The sequence below is a fragment of the Drosophila ananassae genome, chromosome 3R (genome assembly GCF_017639315.1).
Source record: "Drosophila ananassae strain 14024-0371.13 chromosome 3R, ASM1763931v2, whole genome shotgun sequence".
NCBI classification, from domain to species: Eukaryota; Metazoa; Arthropoda; class Insecta; order Diptera; family Drosophilidae; genus Drosophila; species Drosophila ananassae.
The window spans coordinates 699,767-719,410 of NC_057930.1; the positions used below are offsets into that span (position 1 = coordinate 699,767).

Sequence of the window (19,644 nt, forward strand, 5' to 3'; positions counted from 1 at the left end):
TCCGTCTGTCTGTCTGTCTGTCTGTCGGTTTCTACGCAAACTAGTCTCTCAGTTTTGGAGCTATCTAGTTGAAACTTTGCACACATCCTTCTTTCCTTTGCAGGTAGTATATAAGTCGGAACGGCCGGGATCGGTCGACTATATCCTATAGCTGCCATATAACTGATTGATCGGAAATGCCATAACTTCGTTGTTTTTTAAGATAGAGGGTTGGGACTTTCCACATTTGTTATATTTGACCAACATATTTTATGTACAAAATTTCATAAGGATCGGCCGACTATATCCTATAGCTGTCATACAACGATCGAAATTGGCATAACTTTGGTGTTTTTTAAGTTAGAAAGATGGGACTTGGTACAGATTCTATTTTAGACAAAATAAGCTGATTTGCCCAATTTCATAAGGATCGGCCGACTATATACGATCCTCTATATATCTAATAATATAAGATGCGTGGCGCCACCTAGCGGACTGCGACTGAACTGCAAGGGTATATCAACTTCGGCTCCGCCCGAAGTTAGCTTTCCTTTCTTGTTATTAGAAATTTTGTTGATAGTGAAATTCTCATAAGGATCGGACAACTATATAGGATCCGATATATATAATAATAATATAAGCTTCTGCCTTTCTTGTGTTTTTTTTAATAATTAATTATATAGTGGAACTCTCATAAGGATAGGCCTCTCATCTGTTAATTTGTTAAAATAATTGGTTTCCCACAACTACGAAACAATTTTGGATTTTAAATACATTTTTGGGCAAATTTTTAATTAAAATTTTTAAACTAACCAAATTCCAAAACCTTTGTAAATTAAAAATACGTATAACTTCAGAGCCACTGAAGATATCAAAAAATTCTTTACGTCTTTGGAAAGGTTTTTAATTATTCCACCTTCTTGAATGTCAAAATCTATAGAGTTAAAAAAAAAGAGTTTTGATGTTTATCCTTACAATTAAAGTATTGCTAGCTGTGTGAATCGCCTGTCCAGAGGTTACTTCCATATATATATATTCAATATATAATGCGTTCTGTTTTAAATAATTGAAGATCAATATATACAAAAAAACAACTGATATCATATAAAAAACCTCTTGACGAGGTAAAGTACCGGTGACGAACCTGCAAGCGAAACCCAAAATAACTGATATCAATTTTAGTGACGAAAATATGCTCTATAGGTGTACAAAATTGCATATAAAAAATATTCTTGTTCGGCACGTGCAAGAAAAACAAAAAAAAATCAGTCACGTCCCGAACAAGAATATTTTTTATATGCAATTTTGTACACCTATATAGCAAGGGCGTCTCTGAAAAGTCTTTTTGGTATTAATCTCTAATTCTCTTGTAGTACATTACATCTTTTAGTCTTGTACATTAATTTTTATTTCAAACATTTAGACCATTAACAACGATTAAAAGATAAAAGCCTTCAATTCTTGTGGAATTCCTGTCTACCATCCAGCAAGATCAAAACGGTTGCAGCCTTTTGGCAAAATACTGCGGGCATTTCAGGCTTTTTAAACAAAAAATTTTGCCAGCTCGTGGCATGGTCTGCTATCTGCACTGTTTCGTCCCCAGAATACCATTTTTCTATATCGCTTCTAACGATTTTCCGCCAGCGCTCTTTTATTTACTTGGGACGTCCTATCTCTCCCACTTCATTATAATATACACTTTTTTAAAAGCTTTTTCTGCTATTCTCTTGTGGTGCGAGCACCTGTCGATAACAGCACTGTTGCTTTTATTTGGAAAGGGAAAATGGGTGGAAAGCGAATAAAAAATTAGAGCTAGGAGTCAATTACATTTTGAATTTCCCAACTGATCCCCATTTACTTTATAGGGTCGGGGATGATTCCTTCTCTCTGTTGCATACATTGACACAAATACAGTATAAATTGTACTCTCTCTACGTATTTGTGTATACGAGTTTTACTTTTCTTCGGCATTTGGCTTAATGTTGGGCATTTCTGATTTCCGGCCAGATAAATTTCTGGAGGTACATGTATTTGTTTTTTGGACACCTCTGCTCTACATACTGTAAATATTTGCTTTAATTTTTATACCCTTGCAGAGAATCCTTTGAATTTCGTCAAAAGTGTGCAACGCAGGGATGGAGACATCTCGGACTCTATAAAGTATATACATATATTCTTCATCAGGATCACCTCCTGAGTCGATATAAGAATCTAGGCTCTCAGTTTTAAAGCTATAAACTTTCGAAACGACTTATATACTTTTTTGTTCCTTTCTTGTTTTACCTAATGTTATTATGTACTATATGCAATATACTTTAAAAATTTCAAATTCTAAATATTTCCTTTTTCTTTTTGTTTTATTTTCAGGTGGCCTGGATTAAATCTGATTCTAAAGCAATACTTGGAATACACACACATATGGTATCTCTAAATCCTAGATAGCAGTAACTCACAACGGCCATAACACTTGGAAGCTTCACATTTCCCGCGTGCAAATAAATGATTCTGGAAGCTACATGTGTCAAGTTAATACAGACCCAATGAAAAGTCAGGTAAGATTTATTTTCCCAAAAGCTTTGGTGATTATAAATGTCCTAAGTCCCATATGGCAATCCGTCGTGTACATCAACTTTATCGACCACTGCATAACAAATATTGTGAATTTTTATGAAAACCTTTTTATATCTAAAATAAATTTTAGCTTTTCGTTTGGCTTTGTTTTTTCAGTCAGGGTATTTGGATGTGGTTGTTCCACCAGATATTCTTAACCACCCGACGCATAATCTTGAGGAAGGTGTTAGCACAGAAGGTGGCAGCATTGCGCTGGAGTGCAGTGCAATTGGCGTTCCAGAGCCAAAAGTGCAATGGCGGCGTGAAGCAGGAAAGGAAATTATTCTTCGAGCTGATAGTAGAGAAAAACAAGGTAAATTTCTAAATAGAAAAGGATCTTAAGATTCCACAAACTTCAGGGCTTGCTAATAAGAGTTATGAGTTTAAATGTGACAGTACATGTTTTTTTCAAGACAAATATATGAGATACCACAAAAGTTCTAATATTCATCTTGGCAAGACATGCGATGCACTTTAAAAGATACTAAATCATAGATGAAGTGAATTTCTCGCATATACCACATGTTGCTAAGATATTTGATTTACATTAACTATTGATTTATTCAACTATCTAAATATATCAAATCGGCAAAATCGAGGGCCGGAAAAATTAAAATTATTTTTTCTCTACGCATACTTTTACCAACTATTATAATAAAATAATTATTATAGGGGCTCGCATGATGGAAAAACCATATTTATTGGAGCGTCATAAAGAGCGTCATTGGGCGGAGCAGATGCAGACTTTCGAAAATGTGAAAACTTTTCTGAATCAAGTCTACCCTTCGCAGCTTTCATTTTGGGTGGCTGCGGGGTCTGTATCTTTGCAATCCTTGGCATTCCTTAGCAGCTCAGAGATTTTGCGATCACCAGTCATCCTGGCAGCGCGGAGCAGCGAAACATAGACCGCTTCTGCACTGACCGAGCCAAAATGATAGACTAGGCCGAAGAGGTCAAGAACCAACAAGTCACTCGGAGTTACAGCAAACAACTCCAGCATAGAGGTCAGAGCTACAGGCGATTCTGGAAGACGTCATTCTGCAAACCCACGAGAAACAGATGAGGAGCACTAATAAAGGGGATGATCTGCTGGATAAAGGAGTTGCAGGAAGGATTGAGCGTGGCCCTTACCCATTCAAGCGGGTGGCGACAGCCGAGGTGTTCTGCCCAATACCGATACGCAGATACAAACATTCGCCATGCGATGTAAGGAAGCATCGGTGCAGACGTATCCTTGGCGAAAGCTAAGCCCGGTACAGAATCGCCTCCTGATCAAAACAAGCAACCAGTCTTAGTAAAGATTCCGAGAACCTCTGCAAGGTCAGATCCCGCCCAACACAACACGAATTAACCCAAAGGCAGGAGCGTCAGTGGTTAGGTGTAAAACGTGGCCGCAGTTGCGGCCGAGAAGACTTCAGCAACGAGTGCTGGCTGGTAGAAAGTTACCCGGGGAAAGCCCAGGACGACCGTCTGTCGGGCTGCACTGGGAGCCCGGGGGAAGACGAACAGCGAGTTGGAAATTACATGGTCTTTATTTAGCCCTCGACCTGACGACTGGCTAAAGGAGTGTAGCAAAAATGTGGAGTAGCAAAGTGACGAAAACAAATTTCTCTTTTGGTGGGACTGAAAAAAAATAGCCCCAAAGTGTTCAATTGGGATCTTACTATAAAAGCGTTGACTAAAAAATTGTAATTTAATATGCTCTTTTCAAAATAACGGCAGAAAACCTTCAAAAGAAATCTTAAAAAATTTAGAAGGCCTGGCTTAGCGAGGATACTTATATCTACGGCATGGCAGATGAGCTTGCCTTTTGTTGTCTGCTTTTCCTTTAGGATGGCAAAATATTTTATCTGATAGCGACTCACCCTTCTTCGTTGTTGTTTTGATTACTGTGGCACTCCTATCTGGTTTTATTTGGCTATTATTTGTTAATCACTCCCTCATGGGGCACTTTATTAAGCTATGCCCTCAAAAAATTCTGCACAGATGAATATAGTCTTTGTTAACAATCTGAGCCAGCTTCTTGGCCAGCAATGAGCCCGACCGAAAAATATATGCACGAACTCTTGTGGCGATGTACCCAATTCGAAAATTCGCAAGAAAGTTTCCTTTTCAAAATCTTAAACGATGCAAAAGCGCAGAGCAATCACACAGCAGCGCAGAGGGTAATAAACTTACGAAAAAAATGGTTGATTCCGACATTCAGAAAATCGATGTCACCATTCTTAAGGTTAAGTACAAAAACGACACCCTGCATCGTTTTACGATTTGTTAGGGTGGGAAAGGTTATTAGTAAGGGACGACTATGAGAAAGAGGGTCAAGATTTGTTCCAGCTATCCCAGAAGAGCAAATGATAAGAAATTCTTCTTTGTACAGATTCAATGTGTTGTTCGTCAGAATGGCCCAACAACGTAAGTTTTAAGGCTTAAGTAAAATGACATAAGCTTGCATTTGGAACCATTAAGATTCAAATCATGAAAAATCGTATATACTAATCGGACTGAAGCTTGCATATGGCAAAATAAAATTTATACTGACGACAAAGCTTAACATCTTCTGCGTATAAGTTATTATTATATAGAATCTTCGTTAAAGTTTTCAGGTTGGCTGATAAGCCCCCGGTCTGACACATAAATGGCGACGCTAGTATTGAATGCATGTTATTTTTATATAGTACTTGTTGGGCCAAGCAGCCACCAAAAAATGAATTTAAAATAATCATAAAATGCTTAGATGTAGCTGTTGTTATCAGCGTGTATTTTTCTCTGTTTTGTCTCCCAGTTTCGCATGCGCTTTATTGGTATTTGTAGCGCATGCACTTTGGGAGCTTTGGTGGAGCTTCTGCGCAAGCTCTTAGGTTTTAGGCACTTGTAATTCGGCATTGTTTTGGTTCGGCCGCGGAATTTGTGTTGGGGTTAAATTGACCCACAATAAATTGAATATTAAAATTGAACCTCGTCTTGTTAGTTCGGCCGCTATCAAAACGCTGATCACTTTTCGTACAAGACCTCCATTAAATGGTCATCGTCTCAGCGGCCCACTCAATCTACATCATCGTCGGCCCTTGATTTCATGCGGCGATTGGCCTATGTGGTGTAGGTTACTCAGGTTAGGCTCATGGAGAAATGGGAACTGAGCCGGTTGTGGTGAGCCGGGACGTTTACTATTGTCATAGCCGATATGGCAGGTTTCTTTAGTGAGCTCTCCAGCTGATTTACGAACCAGGTTCCGTTGGGTGCTACCTTGTCAGACTGTTGTACGTTAACAGATAGGTTCCGGATAATTTGTGTTGCCGGTCACGTTGGTATCGTTAAAGATGAGGGTGCCGTGATCATCAATAGTGAGTGGGTCTAAGTGAAACGGGAACGTGGAGCAGTGCGCGATGGCCCCTGAAACTATTCACTAAACGCATGTGCTGTTTTTTAGTTCCTTGTATAATGTGGCACCTACCGTTGTCTTGCAGTCGCCGATGTTGAGATTCTGTGTTGGGCATTTGGCGACTAAATTTCAGCTCTCGAATGAATGTTATTCGTGATGACTGTTATTCTCTTACATACGAGTTTAAGATTAGGAAATTTAATGAGGAAATGCAGAATCTCAGTTATGAGTTATGAGTTAAGAGTTAAGAGTTATGAAAAACACTTATGTTAAATACTTCTAATATATCTAACAACTAATTGTTATGCTATAAATAGTTTTTTATAGCAGCAAAATAAATAGACGCGTTTCAGTTCAGATTTTTATGATTTTATTTGGGTTAAATTTAACCCTTCCAATCAATGCCGAATCACAACCAACGCATAACTAAGAGCTTGTGCAGAAGCTCTACCAAAGCTCCCCAAATCGCATTCGCTACAAATAACAAGGAAGCGCATGGGAAACTGGGAGACAAACAGGCAAAATTAATTGCTGATAACAAGAGTTGCAGCTAAACATATTATGATTATTTTACATGATTTTGTTGGTGGCTGCTTGACTCAACATCCTCCCCTCATTGAAGGGTGGACCTTCAATAACAATTTTGGAAGGGGCAGCAGTCACATCATTACAATGGTTATTCTGTGTGTTGTCCCCCCTAGCACAGAGCACCGATGCTTTCCGAGATAGTCCACCGCGAGAAAACACCCAACCAAATCGCTTATTCTTGAAAATGGGGAGCCTGTGATCTAACTGGATTTGACCAGCCGCCAACAGGTCAAAGAATAAGCTGGCTCCAATCAGCAGGTCCACTCAGGGGTCAGCTAGATCCATATTGCCAGGAATCTTCCAGCCCAAAGCATCTATATGAAGGCTGGGCTGATAGTCCGTAATGTGTGAGGCAACAACAGCCTAAATTTCCACAGAATACATGCTGAAGAACCTCACACACACATTAAAAGATGCTCCATCCGTTTCCAACCCAGCATCGCCGAAACCGGCCACCGTTGTAGAACATTTGAAGCGGCAAAGCTATAGTTTCACGTCGGGAAGCTGCTGCAAAATGGCCATCCTTTAGGTAAACAAAACAGCGAGTCAGCCACTGTACTTCGTCGTACCGTTCCTCAATTGGCAAAGCACTGAGCTTTGGACAAGAAGGAAGCTCGTACGAACACCACAAAGGCGCATAGAGCAGAACTGGCGTTAATAACAATGCACGAAGATCGGTTATCGAACGATCTACCTCCGCCCACTTGGATAGCTTGTGAACACGCCACCAAAGAAAAGTCAACTCTTTCGATAGTCTGGCACCTTTGCTCTTAGAATCGTGCCATGGACTCCTAAGATGGAAGGCTGTTATTGTTTACGGTGAGAGTGTCTTCCCATTTGGCCTTTGTGGCAGGATCCCACTTGGCCTTTGTGGAACTTCTGTAGGATAATCTGAATAAGCAAGCATCCTTGGATCTCAAGTACTGATCCGGAACTCTTGAGAGCCCGCATATGCCCATTGATCCGATCTGATAGCTCCCGCAAAGTAGCAGACAGACTCTGGCTCGACCACACGAAGCTGCAAGATCTCATTAATGTGAGACTGAAATATTAAACGCCGATTACTAAAACTATTGCGTAATAGGTCAAGAGCACTATCGTAGCTCGCGTCAGTAATTTCCAGAGATCTCACCGTCTCCAAGGCTGACTCGCGCAGGCATGCAATGAGCCACCGGAGCTTTGCCATTTAGTTTGGTGAGAATGGCTGTCAATCGTGGTCTTAAAAAGGGCGCAGAAATCCGGACACTCGGCATAGCCGCCGCTTAATGTTGGCATCGGCAACGGTGGCAAAGAGGGGCTGGCTTGTTTGGCATTGGCGATACACTGGCACCGTCGAGAAGTGTGAAGTGGGCAGCGATTCTCATGGAGCGCTTGAAAAACTCCACCTACATTTATTTTGTTTAGTTCTAAATTAATTCTTAATAAACTTGGAATCTTCAAATTCACGTTTTATTATTTTTTTTAAAGTACAAAAACAACTTAAAAAATATTATGGAAGAAAATGTCGCTTGCGACATGTCGCGTGCGACAGTGAATTGAATTAAAAAAAAAACTACCAAATAATTTTAAGTGAAACAAAAAGAATTAATAAGATCAAATAATAAATATCGTCTTGAAATTAATTGCCAACAAATTTTCCCCCAGGTTTCGCTGAAATCAGCGTTTGAAATGGTTTTTGGAAAAAATAGCTTCTGTCTGTGTCACACCCCTAGTTTTTTTTTGAATATTCTAAAAACAAAAAGTCGTCCAAAAATTAATATTTGCAGCAATTAAGCAACTTGTCGAGATCTATATATAGGGGTTCTTTTTGTTTTCCCGCGGTTTCCGCTGCATACGTACAGCCCACCTCGCGACCAACCGACCTTGGGCGCTGCCTCATAACGTACAGTTATGCGACAGAAAGGGTAGAAATTATCACGGGAAAGAGTGTTGCAAAGATAAAGCGTTAAGGATAAAAGGTTTTAGGTCATACGTAGAGCATACTAATAAGATATGGTAGAGACCATTGTAACCTTATACCCTAAAGGGATCGTATTGGGCATGTGTCATGGCTAAGGAGGCTAAGGAGTAGAGGACGAAAGTTTTTAGTCCTTCTACTTTCTCCTGAGCTTGTTCAATTTATTTTGCTAATTTCTCTCTCGAATTCCGCAGACTTTGAGTGTATGATTTCCCTTGGTTTTTCGTTAGCCAGCCATGTACTTATTTGTTGCCACAAGAATTATCTCGGTGGTGATATTGAATTTTGTCTCTAGCTTCAAGCCCGATATTTTTTTCATTTGGGAAAATGCATCGGCCGGTCCACTCAATGCCCAATATACAACTAAGACTAAACTAAGAAGCGCAGAAGCTCTACCAAAGCTTTCAAAGTAAATGCGCTACAAAGAACAACAAAGCGCATGCGAAAATGGGAGAATCAAAGAATATGGTACTGGCGATAACGGGCAATTAGTGGGCCGCTGCGGCTAGATACACTGAAAGAACTAACTAGTGAAAAATACAATATTTGATGCTGGCACAAGTGCCAACACACTTCTTTCAAGGTATTCAGTAGGTTACAGCGGTGGTTTATTTTTTACTACAAATCATCTGCCTTACCTTGCTTTTAAACAGATTGAACGTGTCCACGGATGAGCTGATACATTCTTTAACTATTTTTAATATTATTAATTAGTATATACCAACAATTATGCAACTATCAACTTTTAAAGCAACTATTTGGTTCCCGAAACCGTTAACGGCGTGGTCCGTTGTGGCTAATGGTAGTAATGTTTATGGTAGTCATATCGGAATCTGGTTCTTCTTCTTAAGCGTTTAGGTTTAACAACGGAACAACGAGTGTGCCACAAAGTTTTCTTTGCCAGGTGTATAAATCACCTTTTTGCCGGGACCGTCAATAATTTCTTTCCAACGCTTTAGTTTAGCCTTAGGTTTTTTATCTGAGACGTAAGTGAGAGGCTGGTGGTCGGGAAAGATCTGTACATTTTTTACTTCATACATACGCCCAAAACTTTGACGAGGAGCTCTCCCTCGTTGGTCGCTAAGTTCTTTTCGTTATCACGCAAAGTGCGTGATTTTATTGCAATTTTGCGACCATCCTCAGATAGCAGAACCGCCCTTAGACCAAAGCCTATTAACGTTAGGAAAGTAAAACATCGTCTGATGCTAAGATTTCTTTTTCTTCTTAGCCTGCAGAATATTTATCTCAGTTATCTCAGAGCAAATTCCTTGAGACTAAAAGGTCTTGGCCACTATTAGGGTGACGTCCGTAAGCCACCTTGTGCACTATGAATCCCAAGTATTCAGCGCTTTTTTTGACGAACTTGGATTTTTCTTGAGATACTCTCATGCCTGCTTCAGGAAGTTTTTCTGGGACTCAGCTTATGTCATTAAGATGATCCTTTTTTGTCTTTGAGAATATTATGACATCGTTAACATAAACATAAAATAATTTTAGAAAATACTCAAAGCATTTTTAGTTCAAATGGTAATCTACAGAACTCGTATTTACCAATATATTAATATTTAATTTTTCCCTATAATTTTGTCAAAGGCAGTTTTAACTGTGAGGGGAACGTCCTCGTCGTCTATTTTAATAAAGTTGGCATTCTTTGCTTTGGCGAAGTGGATCTTTTCGAATTCATTACTAATGGGAAAATATTTCCAGTACAATCGAGTTTCTCATTCACTTGTTTAAGTAAGTCGAGACCGACAATAAATTCAAAATCTTTCAGAAAATTAAAAATGAAAAATCGTAATTTAACATTGAATAAGGAAATTAAAAATTTTTTGCAATTTTTGTAATGCCGTGGATTGAATTTGCGTTGAAAGGGATGTCCGCAGCCACGAAGTCTTTCAGCCCCGGGAGTGGAGTACTATAATTTTTAAAGGTACCTGTATTGATTAATAACTTTATCTTCCTTCCTGCCAATGCACGTGTTAAGTAGAGGAGAAGGAACTTTACCCTAAAATATTAATGAAATCGGATGCTTCCAGGTCATCGATTCAATTCTGGTGGCTGCGCGGGCAATACGTGAGTGATCTTTAGTAATTTCTTTAGGCCGATATGAACGCATGCAGGGCAGAGATTCGACTCTTAATGAGTTTATTTTTTGCATCAATATGGCTACCTTCTCATTAAATTCTGATTGCTGCCTTTCGAGTGCGCCTCCCTTTTCGATAGCTAGAAGTTGTTTTTGAGACATTTATATTATTTGATCGGCTCAATTCAAGGATTCTAATTTCTAGAACACTTCTTCGTCCGACGACGCGGAGTTTCCGTAGACATGGGTCAGATAATAATAAAAAATTGTTGCGGGTAGTGTAGTAGTCTATCGTATTTCTTTATATGATTCATATATAAGAGATATAAAAAAATAGAAGAAACAAGAAAGAAAAGCTAACTTCGGACGTAGCCGAAGTTGATATACCAATGCAGTTAAGTAGCAGATTATATTATTATATATATATGCTCGATCCTTATAAGAATTTCACCTTATGAGAAACACCCCCAAGCGTCTTTAATAAAAGCAAGGTTGTGCCATTTCCGATCGTTCAGTTGTATGGCAGCTATAAGATATTAGCTATAGCTATATAGCCGGCCGATATTTATGAAATTTGGCCAATCGGATTACTTTCCCCAAAATGGAATCCGTATAAAGTCCCATCACCAAAATTTTTTAGATGAGATATTGGTTAAATATAACATGTGTGGAAAGTCTCAACCCTCCAACTTAAAAAACACCAAAGTTATGCCATTTTCGATCAATCGGTTACGATTTATATACTAAACGCAAACAAAACTCGATAGCTCAACTCGATAGCTTTCAAACTGAGAGACTAGTTTGCGTGGAAACAGACAGACGGACATGCTCATATCGACTCAGGAGGTGATCTTGATATACATTATAGGGTCGGGGATGTCTCCTTCTCTGCCTAGCACACTTTTGGCCAAAATTATAATACCCTCTGCAAGGGTATAACAAGAAAGGACGGTTATAGTCGAGTGTTCCGACTTTGTTATACCCGGTACTCATTTTCCCACCCAAACTTTGTTGAACTTTTCAAAAAATAAATACTCCAACAATTTTTTATGTTTTGGAAAAATCAACATATTTTTTGGAATGTTTTTCTTGGGCATGGCAAAATTTATATACAAAATTGATCTGCGTGGCCATCAAAGGGTTCTATGTGACAAATCTCTGAGATCTACGCGTTCATACAGACAGACGGACATGGCTATATTGACTCGGCTGTTAATGCTGATCAAAAATTCACTGCGTTGCACACTTTTGAGAAAAATTATAATACCCTCTGCATGAATATAAAATGAGTAAAAAGTAACGGACCGAGATTGCTTTCTTGAGGGGCTTTAGAAATATAAATTTATTATATACATTTAAAACGAACTCCTCCGGACAAAGGACGTCAACTCCAATAGTTAGTAGTAGTAAAGAGGCGCTTTTTGAAACGATCTAGATCTAGAAAGGTGATGCAAATGAAGAGTATTTAATTTTTCAAATAATTTCTTTATATATGGCAGCATTTAATTTTTTACCTTTTTTCTGCAAAGTAGGAAATTTTAAAGATTCCAAAGAACAATTAAAAAGTTTAAGTACTGGTTTGCACAGAACAATGGTTGAAGGCCTCCATCCGGCTTCAACCAACTGGCAGCCTCGCCAGCTTGTGTATTGCCCTCTTAAATATCGCTCCAGAGCTAGTCCTCAAGACGGCGACCCTGACCCTTCCGTCCGCGCCGGCGTGAGACCGCACCTTTAGGCCCAAGACGTACTCCCGGGCGTATACCCGGGTGCTTTGCACCTACTACTACTTTGAGCCCGCGGCAGTATGAACGCAAATACGCATCCTTTTTTTATATGTATTTTCGCAGTTCGTCCGCTTTGTCCTCGACGAAATGCACGATCTGCGGACATCTTCGGCACCCAACGAACCTTTGAAATGCCAATAAAAGGGAATCAGTTGATGAATCAGACACTACTTCTAAATGAACTGCCTTTGACGCAAAACAAACAAATAGGGCAATGTAGGACTTGTAGGGTGGCATACCACGAATTTTCAATGTCGTCTCAATAGGGCCACAGAAATCCACGCCACATATGGAGAAGAGGCGGAGAGCACGGATTCAATCTAAGGGCATCAGATGAGGCTTGCATTTAAAACAGCGTATATATGACCGTACTATCTGACTGCAGATTTCCTGCGCGTTTACTATACAAATACGCTGTCGCAAGACAGCTTCCTCTCTTTATCTTAAAGCGGACGGACGTGTTTTTTTTTGTGCGCACTGTTTTTATAAAATCTTACATAAGCTTACTTTAAAACATTCGGTGTTCACCCATATACACATTTAACAAAAAAACAAATCTTTGCACTTAGATTCGTATCGCTTTGCGTGAGCAGTGATATATTTGAAGGTTAAATAATAATTTGATTAATTTTCTCCCAAACATAGCCCTGCTCTGCTTCTTCATCTCTTACGGTGTTGCTTCTATTCTCGCTCAATAGAGATTCTTATCTCTATTCTTTTGCATGTATAATTAATGTAGATAATTAGGTGGAATTTTTATGAAGGTCTAGTATAAGTTAGTTTAGGGCGGAGCGGGAGCGCAAGTGAAGCTCTCACTTGCGCTCTCCCATGAATTCGCCCCGCTTCACCGCACTAGATAAGCTAGGCTTAAGTTTTTGTTGATTGAATATAATCGAATTTATAACGTCGAAAAGAGTGCACGCATTTTTCGTTTTCGTTCTGTGCAATTTAATTTAATTTTCTACAGCCACCTTTTTTCCTTTCGTGTGTTTTCGCGAAGAGATAAAATAATCTCAATTAACATTTTGGCGCCCCCGGGTGGACTGTAGTGAATATAATTAAATAAAAAAGCAACAAAAAAATAGTGACAGTGACACATAACATATATAAACAATATATATAACATATATATATTTAAAAAAAAAGAGTTGCTCGCGACGGTGTGTTAGTGAATTCACAAATTCATCTCTTACGGTGTTGCTTCTATTCTCGCTCAATAGAGATTCTTATCTCTATTCTTTGCATGTATAATTAATGTAGATAATTAGGTGGAATTTTATGAAGTCTAGTATAAGTTAGTTTAGGGCGGAGCGGGAGCGCAAGTGAAGCTCTCACTTGCGCTCTCCCATGAATTCGCCCCGCTTCACCGCACTAGATAAGCTAGGCTTAAGTTTTTGTTGATTGAATATAATCGAATTTATAACGTCGAAAAGAGTGCACGCATTTTTCGTTTTCGTTCTGTGCAATTTAATTTAATTTTCTACAGCCACCTTTTTTCCTTTCGTGTGTTTTCGCGAAGAGATAAAATAATCTCAATTAACATTTGGCGCCCCCGGGTGGGACTGTAGTGAATATAATTAAATAAAAAAGCAACAAAAAATAGTGACAGTGACACATAACATATATAAACAATATATATAACATATATATATTTAAAAAAAAAGAGTTGCTCGCGACGGTGTGTTAGTGAATTCACAAATAAAAATTAAAGAATTCTCCGCGTCGCGAAAGAAACTTCTCCAATCGAGCTGCAACTGGAAGGATTTGTCGTCCCCATGCCCTGCACCTGCATCGATTGTGAAAGGAAAGTGGCCGCAGGATTAAAGGATCCGAAAGCAGAACCCCAGGTATTTGTGCAAAAAATTGAAAGTTGAGATAAGACAATTAAAATCCGTCTTGTGCTGGAATATTGCAAAAATAGTAGAGCAAAAATAAATAACAACATATATAAAAATTCTAAAAATTTAATTATAAATATATGTGCTAACCTAAATGTACTGCCTGTGGATAAAATAAGAAAGAGAATATTTATATTATTTGCAATCACTGTCGCCCCCTACCCCTCGTTCTCGAATTGACAAATCTTCCAAATAAATACTAAAGTGCAGCCAAAAATTATTATATTTATTACAGATAAAATAAAAGTGCATATATATTTGGTTTACATACATACAAATAGATGCAGCGATAATATTCTCGTTTTCGTTTCCCACCGTTATCCGCTGCTGTATGTATGTATGTATATGCACTTTTTGGCGCGTATAGTTTACCGGTCCGCCAAGTGACGCGCTCCCCTACAATTTGGTTGGGCATATTGGTTTCAGTGTTATTGGCGACCAACTATTTATTTGGATACTCTGTGCCTCGACTATCAATAACTCGTTATCAATTAATTAATCAATTTAGATTTGGTTAAATTTAATAAATTATTATTATATTTGAATAAGATTGAATTAATTATTTTCGTTTTTGCATTTTCTTGTTGTTGAATTAAATTCAATAAATTTTTAAATAAATTTCTAAAAGTTATTTATTTTAGTAAATTTTTAATATTAATATTTTAAAATTAACAAAAAATTTAAATAAATTATAAAATCTTAAATTTGCATTGTTTTCGTTTTTGTATTGAAAAAATATATTTTTTTAAAATGGAAAGTACTAAACAATAACTTAATTCCAAAACTTGTATTGACTTAAAGAGAAGATTAAATGTCAAAGTTAAAAGCATTCGCCGGTTGGAGGAACGTTTGGAAGATGGATCACTTTCTCTAAATAAAACCGAGCTAGAGTGCAGGCTTCAGGTTTTAGATGAGGCAAGGGTCATGTCCTTATGTAATGCCTTTAATTCAGCTGAAGACTCCCGTTCAGCTACTGCAATTTCTGCAGCCCCAACTCGAGCTCGACTTCCTAGTTTGGCATTGCCAAAATTCAGTGGAAATTATTCGGAATTCAAAAATTTCATAAGTCTTTTCGAGACATTAGTTGACAAAGATGTGAACATTCCAGTTATCGAAAAATTTAATCATTTAATTTCTTGCATCTCTGGTGAAGCCTTAGGAACTGTCAAGGCATTCCAGGTCACCGAGAGTAATTACGACAGAGCTATCGCTAGTTTAAAAAGAGTCTATGATAACGAATGTCTTATCTTTGCGAACCAAATACGTCAACTGTTCAGCCTTCCGAAAATTTCCCAGCCGTATGCGTCGTCGTTGAGGGGTCTCATCGACACTGTATCATCAATTTATGGATCACTATTATCCATGGGATGTTACTAAAATTGCAAACTCAATGATTATTCATTTAGTTTTGAGTAGAGTGGATCCAGTGACCAAGCAAAAATGGGATGAATCACTGGATTATGAGGAATTGCCGCTGTGGTCCGATTTCGAAAAAATACTAAATCGTAGATACCAGCATCTGTCCGCTGAAGAGACTGGCAAACCAAAACAAGAAAGAACGGTTCGGCAAGCAACTGAATAGAACTTCGTTGGCTTGTTCTTCTACCAACGCCAAACCAGCTTGCAGTTATTGTAACGCTAACAACCATTTTTTGGCCCAGTGCAGTCCGTTCGCTCGCCTTGCTGTAATGCAAAGGTTTGAGTTTGTTAAGTCAGCCACCCTATGTTTGAATTGTCTGCGAAAAGGTCACACGGTAGCGAATTGTAAATCGACCAGGTTTCAAATCTGTTCAAGATCGCACCATAAACTTCTGCACCGATTTACAGTGACCGAAAATAACTTAGCATTACCACCACCCACACAAAATCCTCCTCCAGAGTTAACGAATGATGGCCCTTATACTACTCACATGTACACATGTTTCTACTTCTGTAGAAAGGGTTTTGTTAGCAACGTCGATCGTAAGCGTTCGAACAAAAAATGGTGAGCACATCTTGGCCCGAGCATTACTTGACTCAGGGTCACAAATGAATTTTATTACAGAAGATCTTGCTCAACGCTTACAGATCCGTAGGGAGGAATCGTGCATCAACTTGCTTGGAATTGGTCAAACTAATTCACAAGTTAAGAAAAAGATACACACCGTGGTGAAGTCGAGAGTCAATGGTAGCGAGTTTCCGTTCGACTTTTGGGTTTTGAAAACCATTTCAGGCTATCACCCTGACCAGTCAGTGAACGTAAAAGATTGGACCCTACCAAAGAACTTGCCGTTAGCAGACCCATATTTTTACAAACCTCAGCGGATAGATATGCTAATTGGAGCTGAGTCATTTTTCGAATTGTTGTCCATTGTCCAAATAAAACAAGGTCCGAACCATCCCATCCTTCAAAAAACTCTCCTTGGGTGGATAGTATCGGGAAAATATCTGGCAAATTCCTCAACACCTCCACAGCCGGTCTCTAGTCTGAATTGCCAAGAGGAAGAATTAGAGTCAATAGACAAAAACTTGAGAAAATTCTGGTCGTTGGAAGAAGTTCCATCTTCTAAAAAGATGTTGTCGCCAGAACAAGAGCTATGTGAGGAACATTATCGGAAGACTACAAGAATACTGCCTTCAGGTCGATTTGAAGTTAAACTTCCATTTAAGTCGGGTCCAAGCGTTTTGGGCAATTCATTCGAGATAGCCAAACGCCGATTTCTGTCGCTCGAGAAAAGATTATCTCGAGATCCGAACTTAAAGAAAATGTATTTGGAATTTATGGAAGAATACGAATCCCTAGGCCATATGTCCCTTGCAAGCAATGACGTTCTTGCTTCTCCACACTACGTCATACCCCACCAGTGTGTCTTACGGCCTCAAAGTAAAACGACCAAACTACGAGTCGTTTTTGATGCGTCCTGCAAGACATCCACACAGAAGTGTTTAAATGAGTTGTTTAAATGACCCACCATCGGGTCCAACAATTCAGGAAGAGCTTTACTCAACTCTTCTTAGATTTCGGCTAAACAAATTCGCTCTGGTAGCCGACATAAAAAAGATGTATCGTCAAGTGATGGTAAATGAAGCAGATCGACGATACCAGTTGATAGTGTGGAGAAAAGACCCGTCTGAGTCCTTGAAATTGTGCAAGCTCAACACCGTTACGTATGGCACTGCACCAGCCCCATTCCTGGCCATAAGGTGTTTGAAGAGGTTGAGTGAATCCGCGAAAAATACATTCCCTCGAGCTGCTAAAGTTATTGGGTCTGACTTTTACGTCGACGACATGTTAACGGGTGCTGGTTGCGTGGAGGAGCTAAAGACAATTAAGTCTGAAGTAACTCAGATTCTTCAAAACGCTGGGTTTGAATTGAAAAAGTGGTTTTTAAACTCGCCTGAAGTTTCTGCATCCGAGAGCACGGACTCAGAGCTGACAAAAACATTAGGAATCGTTTGGGTTCCTAAAGATGATGTATTTAAATTCGAAATTGATATGTCAGTCATGGGTCAAAGGGGGACTAAGCGGAATATTCTTTCGGTGACGTCGAAGCTTTTCGACCCCCTTGACTTATTAAGCCCGATCCTTATTAAAGGCAAGATCCTGTTACAGGAACTTTGGCTTAATAAACTAGATTGGGATGAGTCTATTCCACTGCACTTGAAAACCGCATGGAACAAAATTCAGCTTGCCTTGTCACAGTTAGAAGAGATCTCAATACCGAGATTTGTGATGAGTGAGCCAATGTCACCAATTGAAATTCATGCCTTCTCTGACGCATCGATGAGAGTCTATGGAGCATGCGTCTATATCCGTTGTAAATCTGCAGAAGGTAGTAAAGTCTCATTGTTGACTGCAAAGTCGAAAGTAGCGCCGCTCAAGACAAAGACCCCGTCTTGAGTTATGTGCCGCTCACCTTCTCGCGGACCTCTATCGCAAAATAAAACCTCTTATCAAAGCACCGATCGAACGAAGTGTATATTGGTCAGATTCGGAAGTTTGTCTTCATTGGATTCGTTCCCATCCATCGTCGTTGTCAACGTTCGTATCAAATAGAGTTGCTGAGATTCAAGAGTGGTCAGAGGATATTGTGTAAACAGAACCCGGCAGATATTGTGTCAAGAGGTGGAGACGTAAAGGAAACGATAGAATCAATTTGGTTCACAGGTCCATCGTTTTTAACGGAGCCGGAAGATAAGTGGCAAACGAGCCCTCGGTTTGATCCGTCACCAGAGATTTTGCAGATGGAAGCAAAGAAGAGTGCGGTCGGACTGACTGCAATGGTCTCTACCTCATATTTGTTGGAAGTGATAGAAGGATTTTCCTCTCACTTAACTCACTGCTGCGAGTGTTCGTTTACATGGTCCGCTTTATAAAGAAGTGTAAAAAATTAGTAGTTCCTTCTGATAATGTACCTTCCCCTGTCGAATATCGAGACGCGTTTAATAAAATTGTCCAGATAGTCCAAGAGCACGAGTATCAAGAGGAAATTAAAAATGTTAGAAAAAATCTTGTTGTTAGCCCAAGCCTACAGAAGCTAAGTCCGTTTGTCCATGAAACCTCTCAGGCTGGGCTTACCTTTTCGTTGTTGCGGGTCGGGGGGCGACTAGCCAATGCTCCTATTTCGTACGATGCCAAGTTTCCAGTATTGTTGACGAAGCGCTCTCAATTTGTTCAGAGCTACGTCCGATACTTGCACGAGTAGAATTTTCATGTGGGTCCACGAGCACTAGTGAGTCTCTTGCGACAGCGCGTTTGGATAGTAAACGCGCAGGAAGTCTGCAGTCAGATAGTGCGGTCATGCATACGCTGTTTTAAATGCAAGCCTCATCTGATGACTCAAATCATGGGAGATTTACCCATAGATCGAGTTCGTGCTCTCCGCCCATTTTCCATATGTGGCGTGGATTTCTGTAGCCCTATTGAGACGACATTGAAAATTCGTGGTAGGCCACCATACAAGTCCTACATTGCCCTGTTTGTTTGTTTTTCGTCTGAAGCAGTACATTTAGAAGTAGTTTCCGATTTGTCAACTGATTCCTTTTTATTGGCTTTCCAAAGATTCGTTGGGCGCCGAGGATGTCTGCAAATCGTGCACTGCGACAACGCGACGAACTTCGTCGGAGCGAGTCGCCACTTCGCGGCACTGCGGCACCAAATCGAGAGCGAAGCGGATGAGCTGCGGCAATACGCATCAAGAAAAGGATGCCTATTTGCATTCATACCGCCGCGGGCTCCGCACATGGGCGGACTATGGGGGGCAGGTGTGAAGTCTGTAAAGCACCTACTCCTACGAGTGGTGGGCAGCGCGAAGTTGACCGCAGATGAGCTGCAGACCGTCCTCGTTGGAGTCGAGGCCGTCCTGAACTCGAGGCCCCTGGGCGCT

At 39.7% G+C, this 19,644-nt stretch overlaps 1 protein-coding gene across 1 annotated transcript in view; it reads left to right on the top strand.

Annotated features, from left to right (window-relative positions):
- LOC26514679 (lachesin) overlaps positions 1 to 19,644 on the top strand; it is a 372,156-nt gene that overhangs the window by 175,592 nt on the left and 176,920 nt on the right. The window contains 3 exon segments of the mRNA XM_044716619.1: positions 2,347 to 2,416; positions 2,419 to 2,531; positions 2,707 to 2,902. Of these exon segments, the coding sequence (XP_044572554.1) occupies positions 2,347 to 2,416; positions 2,419 to 2,531; positions 2,707 to 2,902 (379 nt within the window).